Raw genomic sequence first — 16,931 nt, 5'->3', positions numbered from 1 at the left:
CTTTTCAGCAACCCCACATCCCAAGACTGACATTTAAAAAACATATCATCCTCTTACCCATTGTGCAATCAGGGGAGCACAGGGGTTTATATATTGAATAGCAAGAGATACCCAAGCAGGACTGGAGAACGGTCGGCTGAGCTGGTTGCGCTTTTGGCAGGAATTGGGTTTAGCCACAGAAGCAGAGTTACCCCACGAGGTTCTGTGGGGCTGACGGTGCTCAGAGGGAAGGAGGGGTGGAGCTGTTACATTTCTTCCGTCTCATTCTTCAAAACTGATTTTATTTCATGCAGCTCCCAGAGCGCCCACGAACTGGAGACTGGGGAAGTTGCTGGGCCAGGGGGCCTTCGGCAGGGTGTATTTGTGCTACGATGCTGACACAGCAAGAGAACTGGCAGTGAAACAAGTTCAGTTTGACCCAGACAGTCCTGAGACTAGCAAGGTGAGAATACTGCAGAGTATGATGGCAGATGTGGGCAGCATTGCAGGTAGAGGGAGAGACACAATGTGCTGCATTGATGGAGAGAGACGCGGGGAGCTGTGTTAATGGAGAGAGACGCGGGGAGCTGTGTTAATGGAGAGACGCGGGGAGCTGTGTTAATGGAGAGACGCGGGGAGCTGTGTTAATGGAGAGAGACGCGGGGAGCTGTGTTAATGGAGAGAGACGCGGGGAGCTGTGTTAATGGAGAGACGCGGGGAGCTGTGTTAATGGAGAGACGCGGGGAGCTGTGTTAATGGAGAGACGCGGGGAGCTGTGTTAATGGAGAGAGACGCGGGGAGCTGTGTTAATGGAGAGAGATGCGGGGAGCTGTCAGCAAGATCAGGATCTTGTGTGTTGTTGCTCTGCACCCTCTGGGTTTCCTGACAGCTCTGATTCATTCTTTTCAGGAGGTGAATGCTCTTGAATGTGAAATCCAGCTATTGAAGAATCTGCACCATGAGAGGATTGTCCAGTATTATGGCTGTTTGCGGGACCCGCAGGAGAGAACTCTTTCTATCTTCATGGAATATATGCCAGGCGTAAGCTCCAATCCTCAGTTTTCCGATGACAATGAGTCTTTTCTGTTTCTGTTATTTGATAACTAGCTGGGAAACTGCCGGTCGGCCCGTTTCAAACCACCTGAAGACAAAGACTTTAGCGATAACTTGAAAAAGCAGAATTTCTCAAAGGGATGTGGGGGTGGGGTGCTCCCAGGGTTGGAACGTGGAATTCCGGGTCGGATGGGGGCGGGATTTGGGTTGGGAGGATGTAGAGGGAGTGAGAATTGTGGGTGGGGGAGGAAGACGGGGATTCTTGGGCAAGGGAAACCTTCAGGGGCTTCGTTTGGTGATTTGAGGATGTCTTTGAATCGCTGAAAATTACAAACCATTTCTTTAATGAAGGAAAGGACAAGAAGGGAAGCATGAGGCTGGCGAATGGACTGTTTTATTTGAAGTGGTATGCTTTGTTGTTTACTGAGGTTTAAGGTTGTACATCAAGTGATGGTGAGGAGTAGCAGTAATTAGAAAATTGTTAAGCCAGTAACTGGCTAACAGCAGGAAGGAGCAGGAGCTGAGGGAGCTCAGTGAGTGGCCGGTGGGAGCAGCGCACAGGGAGTGTTCGAAAAGTGAGAACAGCCCGGCGAGGACCTGATTTTGTGAATAATTAAACTTTCAAGACTCCAGTTTATAATAAATATTCTGTAAAGTTAAAATATGGCAGGGCAGCTAGGTCACATGCAATGTACATCCTGTGACACGCAGGTCGTCATGGTCACTTCACCTGACCTAAACAAACGTGCAGTGTCACCTGACCTGAACAAACGTGCAGTGTCACCTGACCTGAACAAACGCGGGCAGTGTCATGTGACCTGAACAAACGCACGCAGTGTCATGTGACCTGAACAAACGCGGGCAGTGTCATGTGACCTGAACAAACGCGGGCAGCGAGTGTCAGCAGCTGCAGAAACATGAGCTCCGGGTTTGGAATTGTGAATAAATCCCGAGTCGCTGCGATGCATCAACCAAATTGAGAGCTACGTGGTGAGCACATTCAGGAGATGATCACACCACAGGTTAGCTGCAGGTAAGTAGAGGGGAAATGGGTGAGCGTCTGGCAGTCTGGAATCCGAGGCAGGTAGTGCAGGAATGCCCTGAGTCCATCTTGGTCACTAACTTGTTTTCCAGTTTGGAGATTGATGAGGGTTCCTCAGAGGAGTGTAGCCCAGGCCAAGACTCTGGCACCGTGGGTGGCTCAGCTGTACAGGATGAGAGGAAGGAGAATGGAAGAGAAATATTGCTCAGAGATTTGTTAGTTAGAGGAACAGACGGGGCAGCCATGGACATGTCTGCAGGATGGTGTGACCCTGCTGGTGCCAGGGTCAAGATGCCACCAAGCAGCTTCAGGGCATCCTTCTTGGGGTGGGAGAGGGCTGACTAGCCAGAGATCGTGGTCCACGTGGACACCAACAACATCGGTGGAAAGAGGGATGAGGTCCTGAAAGCTTGGGAAAAGATGGTGCCACGTGCTCGTGAATATAGGAATAGGAGGATTGGGTGAATGAACGTGTGGCTGGAGTCATGGTGTAGGAGGGAGAGATTTAGATTTCTGTGGCATTGGGGCTGGTTCGGGGGCAGGTGGGACGGGACCTAGACTAATATCCTTGCAGGGAGATTGGCTCATAGTGTTGGGGAGGGTTTATCAGTAGCATGTCAGAGGAGATTCCGATAGGAGAGAAACAAAGCTGTTGATGGGAAGTACAAAAGTAACGAACAAAACTGGAAGGCAAGAGAAAGAAAGGCCAGCATCAGATCAAGTCCAAATACGGAATAATGTTAAAACCGCAGAATCAAAAAGATTCTGCAATAGCAGCTGAGTTGATGTAATTATCATTGCAGAGGCCTGGCTGCAGGTAACCGAGGCCGGACATTCAATATTCAAGGATGTTTGACATTGAGGAAAGACAGGCAAAAAGGAAAAGGAGTTAGGGCAGTTTATAATACAAGATGAGTTAATCTGGGACAGAGGATCTTGGGTCAGAAGAAACAAGATGTGGAATCTGGGTGGAGCAAAGAAACAGCAAGAGGCAGCAAACATTGGTAAGAATTATTTATAGACCACTGAGCAGCAGCGGCAGTGCGGAGCATGGTGTAATTCGGAAGATTAGAGGGACATGCAACAAGAGGTAATAAAGTAATCCTGGGGGACTTTGATCTACATATAGACTGGGTGAATCTAATGAGTGCTGTTCAATCTTGTCAATTTTACTCGGTAGCAAATAGATATTTGGATACTTCTGACTCCTTGCAACAAGAAGGGACTAATATTAATTTCTACTTCACAGAGATATTGAATGAGGTTTTGAACAAGCGCTGGCTTCGAGCATACAAAATGGAAACTGCAAAGTAAAACAACTTTACTCAATTACACAGAAGTAGGAATCTGATTGTAAAAGATAGCACTGACCAACTTGTATAAAACTTAGACAGCAAGTAGAGAAATTTACTCAGTTTGCCAACACTATCAGCATATTATGCAGTGAGTTTGCCTAATTTTAACAGAGGGCTGCTAACCTGTAAAGGGAGATCACAAGTACCAGCATTATTTTCACCGCAAGAATTTGGAGTCAAGATTCGTGAGACCCTGAAGCGATGACCCTAAAGTTTGTAGCGGTTTTGAGAGCAGGCTTTGTAAAATTAATGTATTCTCTCTTGTAACGGGCAGTGTTTTTCTGTAGGGTTCAATAAAGGACCAGCTAAAGGCCTATGGTGCGCTGACGGAGAACGTGACCCGCAGGTACACCCGGCAGATCCTGGAAGGTGTTTCCTATCTGCACAGTAATATGATTGTGCACAGAGATATAAAAGGTGAGGGCAGGCAGCAGATTATGAAGCGGAATAATGTGCAGGGTGACCTGAGACTACATAATCCACAGAGATGCCAAGAGTTCCAGGGAATTACATTGACACACAAACAAACCCTAATCTCACTGTACAACTAGACTCGTATGCCAAGAGTAATATTATTACTGTAGTATCCTACAAATAAAAGCAAAATATTGCAAATTCCAGAAATATGAAATAAAAACAGGAAATTGCTAGAAAGCACTTCAAAGATCAGGAAACATCTGTGGAAATTGGGAAGTGGGGAGGTTCAGGGAGGGAATCCCAGAACTTAGGCCTAGGCAGCCTAAAGCATAGCCACCAATGATGGAGTGAAGTAATTGGGGTCAGAATTGGAGGAGTGCAGAGATCTCGGAGGGATGTAGGACTGGCAGAGGTCACGGAGATAGGGAGGGGTGAGACCGTGAGAATATTGGAAAACAATGATGGGAAGTTAAAGATTGAGTTTTGTAACCGGGAGTTCTTGCAGGTTAGTGAGGTGAGCACAGGAGTGATAAGTGAGCAAGACCTGGTTTAAGTTGGGATGTAAACAGCATAGTTTTCGATTAGTTCGAGATAGAGAGTTAGAATCGCAAATAATAATGTCTCAATCCTAGTAATGTATCTTCAGTGCAGAACATGCACCTCCCCTGCAGGCTTAGTGACCAGTGATGCTGCCTCGTGCTGCATTTAACTTGTAGAGACTGGAAGAGCCAAGTTAACCTCTGCCATTCTTAGCCTGAGATATAACTGCTAACCTCTTGAAGAACCACAGTATGTTACAGGAGGAAGCCATTCTGCCCTTTGTGTGTCTGCCAGCTTTTTGAAGGAGTTATCCATTGGTCCCCCTGCTTTGCTCTTAATCTGTCATACTCCCATCTTATATTTATCCAATTCCCGGATCACATCAGCTTGCAGCATAGAATTCTGGGAAAGGAAAGTCAACCAGGATTCTTGTGTTGGCTAAGATCGGAACTGGGCCTTAGTTACGTGCATTCTGGAGTTGATAATCAAGGGAGCTTGCAGTCCCAGGCTTACACATGAAGAATGGCTATGCTGATACCGTTCCAGTAATCTGCTGGCAGTCATAAAACCTAAGAACATAGGAGCAGGAGGAGGCCATTCGGGCCCTAGGTCCTGTACTGACACTGAATGGGATACTGGTTGATAATCTAACCTAATGCCATTTTCCCACGCGATCTCCTTATCCCTTAATGTCTTTAATATCTAGAAATCCATCTTGAACGCACTGAATGACTGAGCCTCCATAGCCCTCTGGGATAGCGAATTCCAAAATTTCACTACCCTCTGAGTGAAGAAATTCCTCCTTATCTCAGTGCTAATTGGCCTACCTCTTATTCTGAGACTGTGTCCACTGATTCTGGACCTCTCTTGCCAGGGGGAACATCCTTCCTCCATTACCTTATCTGGCTCTGTAAGAATTTTATTTGTTTCAATGAGATCATCTCCCATCCTTCTAAACTCTAGAGAATATAGGAACAATATCCTCAATCTCTCCTCATAAGATAATCCTGCCATCCTAAGGATCATTCCCTCTGGCAGGTTCATCCTCCTAGTTTGGGTAAAGAGTTGACTGTGTGCAATCCACCAGGTACGGTCTCTCCAAGGCTCTATACAGCTGCAGCAGGACATCCTCCTGTACTCGAATCATGTTGCAATAAAGGCCAATGTACCACTTGCCTTCCTAATTCCCTGCTGCAGCTGCATGTTTGCTTTCAGTGACTCATGAACACCAGGTCCCTTTGGATGTTAACGCTTCCAAATCTCTCTCCATTTGAGATATCTCTGGACTTCTGTTCCTCCAACCAAAGTGAAATACTTCACATTTTTCCATGCTATGTTCCATCTGCCATATTCTTGCCCACTAATCATGTCGTAACCTGTAAGGGGATTTTCTTGGGGGGCCTTTATTCAGCTGATCTCAGTTAACACACAGACTTGTGAAAGACAGTATTCAGTTAAAGACGTTCTTTATTTGACCAGCACGCATTGGGAGAGAGATAGTCAGAGGATTCTAACTTCTCTCTGACGTTACATCACATGAACACAACAGATATACATTTCTGAAGATTCGACCCTCCCGCCCAACCTGCCATCCAAACTGGATGGTCCAATTACATGAATACACCTTATTCACTTTAGCCAATAGTGGTTAGCACTGCTGCCTCACAGCACCAGGGACCCGGATTCAATTCCGGCCTCGGGTCACTGTCTGCGTGGAGTTTGCACGTTCTCCCCGTGTCTGTGTGGGTTTCCTCCGGGTGCTCCGGTTTCTTCCCACAGTCCAAAGATGTGCGCGTTAGGTTGATTGGCCATGCTACATTGATCCTAGTGTCAGGGTAAATATGTGGGGTTACAGGAATGGGGCCTGGGTGGGATTGCGGTCAGTGCAGACTTGATGGGCTGAATGGCCTCCTTCCGCACTGTAGTGATTCTATATTTAAAAAAATATTCTACCTTCCAGCAGAATTAGGAATTCATTAGGAACCCAGAGGTTCTTCCCCCTGTTGCCTAATAACCTTACCTACGCAAATCCGGTAGATTCAAGGGTCACTCCTAATGCCTGCAGCCCTGGGAGTGAGGAGGGGGTCATCTTCCCTATCTGCTTTCCGTCCCCTTATCAGTGGAGGCTGAATACGTCTATTCATTGCAGCTGGAAGCTGAAGTCCTCTATTCATTTCAAACACCTTGGTAGATTGTAGCTGTGTGTCCTGCCCCTGACAATAGGGATAGTATTCTTCATTGTTCCAAAAGAATGCGCTCTGTCTAATTAAACTTATTTCCCATTATGCTAAGGGGTAAACTTCTTGTTGGCCAAAGCTCACAAGAAAATACAAAAATACAGCTTAAATCTATAATACTTGTTCAAAAATGATTATATATGTGCTTTTACAGACAATACCTTCGTACAATATACAAGTGAGGCACATTGTGATACCTTCGGTATATGTAAGGCACACTGGTCCCTATTTTAAACTAATCTACTTTGTTTTAATAGTCTCAAAAAGCAGGGGCTTCTGTATCCGCTGCTACATTCCCCACTAGTCCCAGTTTGCCAACCTGAGAATGATCCAACTCTCCAACTCTCTGTTTTCTGTCCTTTAACTATTCCTCAATCCATGCCAGCATATTGTTCACTAACCTCTTGTGTGGAAATATTACATTTGTAACCCAGTCCCACTGTAAGGCGAGAGGGCTTCTTTATAAATGGCTACATGGGGTTACAGGGATCGGCTGGGCGAGAGGGCCTGGGTGAGTTTAAGTTTATTTATTAGTGTCACAAGTTGGCTTGCATTAACACTGCAATGAAGTTGTTGTGAAAATCCTGAGTCACCACACTCCGGTGCCTGTTCGATACACTGTGGGAGAATTTAGCACGGCCAATGCACCCTAACAAGCACATCTTTCGGACTGTGGGGGGAGACCGGAGCACCCGGAGGAAACCCACGCAGACACAGGGAGAACGTGCAGAGTCCACACAGACAGTGATCCAAACCGGGAATCGAACCCGGGTCCCTGGTGCTGTGAGGCAGCAGTGCTAACCACCGTGTCGCCCCGCTTGAGGCATGTGACAGCAGAAAATGTTTGCAGTTGATCTTGCCTTGTCCCATGTTGGAAGAAGTTTAGTTTTAGTCCAGTTTCACAGCGGCTGTGCCGGTGTGAATGTGAATTTGTCCGCACAAAATACAAACAAAAGCAGGAAGACAATTTCACTTTGCAACTTTCCTCCTCAAAAAATAAAGAACATTACAGCACAGGGACAGGCCCTTCGGCCCTCCAAGCCTGCACCAACCATGCTGTCCGTCTGAACTAAAACCCCCTACCCTTCCGGGGACCATTTCCCCCTCTTCCCATCCTATTCATGTACTTGTCAAGACGTCCTTTAAAAGTCACTACCGTATCCACTTCCACTACCTCCCCCGGCAACGAGTTCCAGGCAACCACTACTCTCTGTGTAAAAGATCTGCCTCGTACATCTCTTTTAAACCTTGCCCCGCGCACCCTAAACCTGTGCCCCCTAGTAATTGACTCTTCCACCCTGGGAAAAAGCTTCTGACTATCCACTCTTTACATGCCTCTCATAATCTTGTCGACTTCTATCAGGTCTACCCTCAACCTCCGTCGCTCCAGTGAGAACAAACCAAGTTTCTCCAATCTCTCCTCATAGCTAATGCCCTCCATACCAGGCAACATCCTGGTAAATCTTTTCTGTACTCTCTCCAAAGCCTCCACATCCTTCTGGTAGTGTGGCGACCAGAATTGAACACTATATTCCAAGTGCAGCCTAAGGTTCTATAAAGCTGCAACATGACTTGCCAATTTTTAAACTCAATGCCCCGGCCGATGAAGGCAAGCATGCCGTATGCCTTCTTGACTACCTTCTCCACCTGCGTTGCCACTTTCAGTGACCTGTGTACCTGTACACCCAGATCCCTCTGCCTATCAACACTCTTCAGGGTTCTGCCATTTACTGTATATTTCCTATCTGTATTAGACCTTCCAAAATGCATTACCTCACATTTTTGGATAAACATATGGATGATATTGGAATAGTGTAGATTAGAGGGGCTTTAGATTGGTACCACTGGTCGGCGCAACATCGAGGGCCGAAGGGCCTGTACTGCACTGTAATGTTCTATGTTCTATTTGTCCTCATTCCAGTTGTTGAATCCGGAACCTCATCAGCCGAGTAATCACACTTTAACCAGAAATTAGCAGAGCCTTTTAAATAAAAAAGTTCAGAAAAAGCCCTTTGTGGATTTCTCAGACTGACTGTAATAGATTATAAGTGGAGATTTTTTAATTAAATTCTAAAATGTTGGTGAGGACTAGCGCTGTTTGTTGGATATAGGCAGCTTGCTGTGATTGGGGCCGGATTAAAACGGTGCCTTTTGTTTTAAAGGAGCAAACATTTTGCGGGATTCTGCCGGTAATGTTAAACTGGGAGATTTTGGTGCCAGTCGGAGGTTGCAGACTATCTGTCTGTCGGGGACGGGCATGAAGTCAGTCACTGGCACCCCCTACTGGATGAGCCCAGAAGTGATCAGTGGCGAAGGTTATGGCAGAAAAGCAGATATCTGGTAAGTAGACAAGACCTGAAAAGAGGTGAGATATCTTTGTGAGTGAGACCAGCCGCACCAAACCTTACATAGTGGGAAAGGTTTGATTCCTGGTCTTGAGCTGAGTTAGTCAGTCTTGGGATTCTTACTCCTGCATTGAGGCTCATGTTCTCAGGGACTGGGCAACCAATGACTTGACTTTCTATAGGAAGCAAGAGCAATTGGACCTGTTGCCCTCTGACCTACACTCCATCAGTGCAATCTTTGGGATCCATAGGGCTCTCTTACCCTTTCTATCACACTTGGCCAGCGCAGGGTCAACCTGGCGATGAATTAAGGAATAAATGGTCTATGTGCAATAGTTCACTGCTGGCAAATTGTAAGTGACTATGGGGTTCACACTTCAGGAGACTCCTTTTCTTCTTCTTTCCTTCAGCTTGACACAAGAGATTCCTGAGTCACACATTGATAAATCTTTGCCCACTTACCAAGTTTAGATCTCACAGCTCGAAGATACAGTGTCAGGCTAGGTCAGAGGAACACTGAAAGCCCTGGTACACTGGACTCGTATATAGAATCCTACAGTGCAGAAGGAGACCATTCGGTCCATCGAGCCTGCACCAACCACAATCCCACCCAGGCTCTATCCCCATAACCCCAAGCATTTAACCTAGCTAATCCCCCTGACGCTAAGAGGCAATTTAGCCTGGCCAATCCACTTAACCCGCACATCTTTGGACTGTGGGAGGAAGCCGGAGCACCCGGAGGAAACCCATGCAGACACGGGGAGAAGGTGCAAACTCCACACAGACAGTGACCCACGCCAGGAATTGAACCCGGGTCCCTGGCGCTGTGAGGCAGCAGTGCTAACCACTGTGCTACCGTGCCGCCCTCTTAGCACTCATATGAGCGATTTCAGTCGCAATCATGGAGCATGGGTCTTTTTTCCATTCTATACGCAATACTTTGCGCTTAGCTGCACAACCTATCAGCCTCCATCGATCTATCTGTTTTTCTTCAGTTTCTTTGGCTTTTCTGAGTCAAGTTAATTCTGAGTCGGTTCCAGTGCTCTCAATTTGGTGCAATCGAATTTGACCACTTTGCATTGAGTTCTCAGCCCACTTCAATTCACAGAATCTTAAAACACCAGAGGTTGTTGTTCGGCCCCTAATGTCCATGTCAGTCCTTTGAATGAACTGTCCAACTAGCCCCATTCTCCTGCTGTTTATGTCATCCGGCTAATCTTTTATTTCAAGTATTTAATTTTTCTGAGAAACGAGATTGAATGGTAAGACTAGTAGGTCTGTGCTTGCCTGTGTCCATGTTAATCCCGCTTTGATTTGAGGTACCACAGTTTCTAATGGTTCCTCCCCAGTGTCCAGCAAATCCCTCCGAATAATTGTCAGTGTCTCAAACAACTCCCCCTTAGTTTACTGCCAATACTCGGGGGGTAAATACCAACGATACCGGGGACTTGTTTGCTTTGGGTCTGAGATTTTTGACCTAAGACTTGGATCTCATTCCTGTCAGAGTCATCACTTTTCGATTTGCCTGTGAAGGATGTGATTGGTTTGCCGAGAGCCTGCGTGCTGGTTTTTGCATTGGTTTTGTTTACCTCTTTGCGCCTTGCAGGAGTGTTGGCTGCACGGTTGTGGAGATGCTGACCGAGAAGCCTCCTTGGGCTGAGTTTGAAGCCATGGCAGCCATATTCAAGATCGCCACTCAGCCGACCAATCCTCAGCTGCCACCTCATGTATCTGACCACAGCCGGGACTTTTTGAAAAAGATATTTGTGGAGGTGAAGCAGAGGCCAGCAGCGGAGGAGTTGCTGCGTCACACCTTTGTGCACTATCACTAGCAACTAACCTCAACATCGGATGCATTTATTTTCTATCTGATTGCACTTTTTCAATGTATAATTTTGGTGATTCTAGGTGTTTCCTAGGTTGTAATTTATACTTAAATTTGTATTTATAATGAGATTTTTTTGCATTCTCACAAAGGGAATGATCAGAAGGTTTTTTACAGTGTATTCACACAGTACTCTGATGTCCTTCAAGGTAAAGCACTTTATTACATAATTCATTCCTGATTATTCATCGTCCAATACAGTGTGGCAGGTCCTAACTCCCCTTGGAGGTAAGAATTCATCTGTCATTCGTAAGCAGTAGAGACTGAGCCTCCTTAAATGTGTAGAAGCCGCAGTATGTTATACAAGAGACTGTTATACAAATCATTTCAGCACAGGTCGCTGTTGCTGAATGTCTACTATGGTGTTTTCCTATAACCTAAAGCCAAGAAGCTCTGCGGGTCTCCTGTTAGTGCACTGTCGCACCATAGAGCTCCAAATTACCAGGACAGGGTACAGTCGGATTGTGTAAACCAAGTAACCATCAGTCCCTCCTCCTTTCAACTTCCACATAGGCCATTGTCCAGATGGGCAGTGGGGGAGCCACCATCTCGTCAAGAGTTTGACATCTGCCCAGGGGTCACAGGGTCTGGTCTTTCACCCTTTCATTTGCCCTGAAAACATCTCTCTGCTTTCTTTCTCCAGTTACAGGCAGTGTCTGCTGCCATCACTGCTCAAGGCGAGTGTGTTATTGAGCTTCACTGCGTGTGCTTTGTGTATCTTTGCCTTTGGATCCTTGAGAGGGGGGGGGTATCTGGACAAAGAGAAAATGTTTGCTTAGGGCAGGCACCAGATCCGGTTTGTCTGCCACACGTGATGTGTGTGGATTTCTGAGGCAACGTCTTCGGCCAAGTGCCATTGAGGACACTTCTTTTGCCAAAATGAGCATCATTATCTGGAATTGCAACTTTCATAGTAAACAGATGCTGACATCCTCAACGTAGGCCTGCAGTACAGGAATGTAATTCGCAGCCTGGGCAAGCAGCATGGCTCTGACTTCCCAAAAGCTTCATGTTTGTGATGTTACCTGAGCTCAATTAGTCTCAGAAATTTACAGTTCCAAAACATTAGCCATCAGGCTTATGCTTCCTCAATCTCAGACTAGGTATTATTTGATTAATGTTTACAGATCCTTAGTTTTTCTTTATAGATGCAATTAAGACCATTTTCTGTAGAACTATAGAACGGTCACGGCACAGAAAGAGTCCATTCTGTCTGTGCAGGCTTAAGAGGATTTTTAAAAAAGAATTAATTGCTCATTCTAATCCTGCCTTCCAACGCCTTGCAGGTTCCAGCGCCTTTTAAATGAATTGAGGATTTCTGCCTCCACAAAACCAGGCAACAAATTCCAGACACCCATCAGAGAACCATAAAAAAGTTACAGTGCAGAGAGAGGCCATTCAGCCCATCATGTCTGTGCCAACCAGAAAAGAGGAAAAAAAACAACCACTCATTTTCATTTCACACTCCAGCAGCTGGTCCGTAACCTCGCCGGTTCCAGCGATTCCGGTACAGATCCCGGTACAGATCCAGGTACACTGGTCCGTAACCTTGCAGCTTCCAGCAATCCCGGTACAGATCCAGGTACAGATCCAGGTACACTGGTCCGTAACCTTGCAGCTTCCAGCAATCCCGGTACAGATCCAGGTACAGATCCAGGTACACTGGTCCGTAACCTTGCAGCTTCCAGCAATCCCGGTACAGATCCAGGTACACTGGTCCGTAACCTCGCCGGTTCCAGCGATTCTGGTACAGATCCAGGCACATTTTAATTGAATTGAGCTTTTCAACCTCAACCACCAACTTAGGCAGCGAGTTCCAGACACCCACCACCCTCTGGGTAAAAGGCTTTTCCTCACGTCCCCTCTAATCCCCCTCCACTCGGGGAAACAGGCCTCAACCTTGGTTCCAACTGAGGTGTTTGCTTTGGTTTTTCGGTTCTGAGTTAGTCTGTCCTTTGGGAGCACATTCTGCCATTGGATGCTTGCAGCCCCATCATATTCTGTCCTCTGTGAGGCTTCCACTGCTATCTGCCTGTTGCTACTCTTTAATTGGTAGGACGGTCATCAGCAAAAGGACTGCAGTGGTTCAAGTCGAAGGCCCTCAGCCACCTCAGGGCGGTGAGGAATGACCAAGCCAGTCCCACCCACAGCCAGAGAACACCTTGTAAAAGGCCATTTTCACGTCCCTACAAAGTAGTATTGTTCTCGATTTGACAACACTGGTTTAGTTGTTCAGTGCTCCAGGGGTGGGCTCAAAATTTACCCATCAACATTCCCAGATCCAATCTTCTGGCTTCAATGCATTAGTATGTGGAGGTTGAATAAACAAGGAAGAATATTTGGTGAACTACTTTAGCTATGGTCTTCCCATTATTGGAACACAGTCCAACCTTTGAATCTAACATTCCCTTCCTAGAACAAAGAACAGTACAGCACAGGAACAGGCCCTTCAGCCCATCAAGCCTGCACCGATCACGTTGTCCTATCTGGACCAACCGTCTGTATCTGTCTATCCCCCCGGCTGTTCATGTGTTTATCCAGATAAGTCTTAAATGTGGCTAACGTATTTGTCTCAACCACCTCACTGGGCAGTGCATTCCAGGCCCCCACCACCCTCTGTGTAAAAAAAAAACTTCCCCCGCACATCGCCACTGAACCTTTCCCCCCTTACCTTGAACTTGTGCCCCCTTGTAATTGTCATTTCTGCCCCTGGGAAAAAGCTTTCAACTGTTCACCCTATCCATATCTCTCAAAATTTTATAAACTTTTATCAGATCGTCCCTCAGCCTCCGTCTTTCCAGGAGAACAATCCCAGTTTATTCAACCTCTCATAGCTAATACCCTCCATACCAGGGAACATCCTGGTAAACCTTTTCTGTACTCTTTCCAAAGCCTCCACGTCCTTCTGGTAGTGTGGCGACCAGAATTGGACACAGTATTCCAAATGTGGCCTAACCAACGTTTTATACAACTGTAACATAATTTGCCAACTTTTATACTCGATGCCCCGGCCGATGAAGACAAGCGTGCCATATGCTTTCTTCACCACCTTTTCCACCTGTCCTCCCAGATCTCTCTGTGTGTCTGCGCTCCTGATTGTTCAACCATTTATTTTATAGCTCCCACCTGAATTGGATCAACCAAAATGCATCACCTCACATTTGTCCGGATTAGATTCCATCTGCCATTTCTCTGTCCAATTTTCCAGCCTATCTATATCCTGCTGTATTTTCTGCCAATCTTAGTATCATCCACAAACCTGCTAATTAGACCAGCTACATTTTATTCCAAGTCATTTTTATATATGGCAGAGGTCCCGGCACTGATCCCTGTCACGTTGTCACAGACCTCCATTCAGAAACGCACCCTTCCACCGCTACCCTCTGTTCTATCGTGAAGCTTCCTAAACTTCAGCTCATTCAAAATTATGGTGCATCCCTCCATGGTCTCACACTTCCCCATCTCTGTTCCCTCCTCCAGTCCTGCATTTCTCCAAGATCTCTGCAACCCTCTGATTCTGGCCTGTTCTGCAATTGCTCCACCTTTGCAGCCGTGCCTTCAGCTGCCAGAGTCTGGAATTCTCTCCCTAAACTTCGCCAACTTTCTCCCTCTCTCTCCGCTGCCTGTCAGTATGTGTCTTGCTGTCAAGTTTTACTTGATAATCGTCTCTGTGAAGCGCCTTGGGACACTAAATGCTAATGGTTGTGGACCATATCCTTCACTGGCTTTATTGCCACTGCCTCTTAATAGAACTTTGTTGCATCCCCAGGGCATGCACCCCATCCATTTGAATGAGTGTCTAGTTGTGTGGATGATGGTGAGACTGCACTCCGAGAATGGGAAGACCAACCATGTATCACAGTTTGATCCAGTTGTACAGACAGGCTATTTAATTCTTGCTCATTTTAGAATAGCACCGAGCAGCACAGTATAAATAAAATATATAAACTTGCAGTACAGATGCTAATTCTCCCCTGTCTAACTGGGTGTCTTGCCAATGCTGAAAATTGTTAATCACTGCAGGTGGCCAAATAGCAAATCCATGCAGGTTTAATTCATTCGTGTTGCAGTGAATCCCCAAAGGAGAAAATCAGGTTAATATTTCAATGGGATTTTCTTTTCCCAACACTTGGATAATCCAGTCAGTTTGCCAAAATCTAGTCAGCGTTCATTCTCAGCCAAATGAGATGAGAGATCCCATGACTGCGTATTAGATCCAATTTCTGAACCTGGCTAGGACAGGAGTGTCTGAGGTGAGGGGGTCAGTAACTTAACTTGGGCACCAACAACCAGGGCTGCTTGTAACCATATTTCCTGAACGAATTGTGCTGTATATGATCGATGTTTAAGGAAGATAATTCCTGGTACCTATTGTCAAGTGTTAATCCTTGTATAGTAACTATCCTTATTGCCTGAAGTATTGTTTCATTGCCCATCTTTCTCACCCACTGACAGTTCGAAATAATGCTTGAATGAGCAATGTCAGATAAGAGGTTTAAAATGCATTACCGCAAGGGTCCTTGATGACTCAGTCAGTGCTAGCTACACTGATGTATTTGCCTTTACGACTAACATTCTTATTGATGGAGTTGAAGAGATGTCTACTGTGACACCAATACTTTGGCGATGGACTGTTTGAATGAACCAAAAACACGCCACGGTTAATACAGCCTCTTTCACCATCTCAAACATTTAACCAGTAGGGAGTTGGTTTTAACTGAGTCACCCAACAAGGACAGGACCGGCCGCAACACTGGTTTAAAATCAACCCGATTTACTCCCAAAATCAAAACCAACATTCCACCTGATCCTCTGGGGTTCCCCCTGGCAGGTTTAGTTTCAAACAAAATTGCCCCGAGTTCTTTGTGTGGCAAACTCCTCAGGAGTTTACATTTCTCTAGCCTCTGTGCAGTCCATTCTGGCCTCTTCCCCTCATACACCTCATACACCAACTCTACAGTAAACGCCGCAGCCTGGAAACCAAGATAGAGTCCATATTCTCAACTTGCGCTCAGGGTGCAGACAAACTGCCTCTTCCCCTGAGCCAGGGCTCCCATATCATTGGTTGATGTTTGACAGTGTTACTGCTTCAGAGACTAAGTAATGGGTCCTTTTGTGCATTGTCACCACGAGAATACTCAGGACCTGGTCAATTACAAGCTGTCTGAAAATATTAGTCTGATTTGTTAAGGCCCCTAGTTAATAAATAACAAGGATGTCACTCTCTGCAAGTGCCATTTATTTGTATTTGGTTGTTTCTGAGGACGAGTGAAGAAATTGTAACTGGACTCCAGCTGCTAGAGTCTAAACAGTGAACTGTATTCCTGGTTATGTCTGATTATAGGCCCTTTTAGAAAGCCTGCCTTCTGAAACGTGACCTCATCCCCTACTTAACAGTGAGTATTAACACTGCTCACTCAACCTGAAATTGAGCACTGGCTTCATGTTGTTCAAATTTATATTTGCAGTTGGGAGATTCTCCTATTTTTAAAAAATAGTGCTTGTCTTGAAAGATATTTCCACATCAGTTCTACACAAGGTCAAAAACCAGCAATTCCCTCCCTAACAGCGCTGTGCGCGCCCCCGCAGCGCTGTGCGCCCCCCCGCAGCGCTGTGCGCCCCCCCGCAGCGCTGTGCGCCCCCCCCGCAGCGCTGTGCCACCCCCGCAGCGCTGTGCGCCCCCCCCCCACAGCGCTGTGCGCCCCCCCGCAGCGTTGTGCGCCCCCCCGCAGTGCTGTGCGCCCCCCCCGCAGCGCTGTGCGCCCCCCCGCAGCGCTGTGCGCCCCCCCGCAGCGCTGTGCGCCCCCCCGCAGCGCTGTGCGCCCCCCGCAGCGCTGTGCGCCCCCCCGCAGCGCTGTGCGCCCCCCCGCAGCGCTGTGCGCCCCCCCGCAGCAGCTCAAGGAGGTGACCACCTTCTCTGGGGCAGCTCAGCCTTGACTCTGATGCTCACATCCCATGACAATGGAAATAGACACACCCCAGGTGACTGAATCAGTTCTGAAGAATTGATCATTTAGAATGTGGGAGTGGGTGCGATCAAAACCTAATCCAAAATTAATGCAAGAGTTTTTACATCTT

General features: G+C 46.7%; 1 protein-coding gene across 1 annotated transcript; it reads left to right on the top strand.

Moving 5' to 3' along the window:
* Nucleotides 1-293: 293 nt before the first annotated feature.
* On the top strand, nt 294-16,551 carry LOC144488760 (mitogen-activated protein kinase kinase kinase 2; the record flags this gene model as incomplete). Its single annotated transcript, XM_078206858.1, has 5 exons — nt 294-442; nt 889-1,020; nt 3,717-3,846; nt 8,786-8,963; nt 10,575-16,551. Coding segments are annotated over 5 exons (815 nt in total), but the record flags the coding sequence as incomplete, so codon positions are not given.
* Nucleotides 16,552-16,931: the final 380 nt, after the last annotated feature.

The sequence above is a fragment of the Mustelus asterias genome, unplaced genomic scaffold (genome assembly GCF_964213995.1).
Source record: "Mustelus asterias unplaced genomic scaffold, sMusAst1.hap1.1 HAP1_SCAFFOLD_1848, whole genome shotgun sequence".
In the NCBI taxonomy this organism is placed as follows: domain Eukaryota; kingdom Metazoa; phylum Chordata; class Chondrichthyes; order Carcharhiniformes; family Triakidae; genus Mustelus; species Mustelus asterias.
This window is presented reverse-complemented; position numbering and strand designations above follow the sequence as displayed.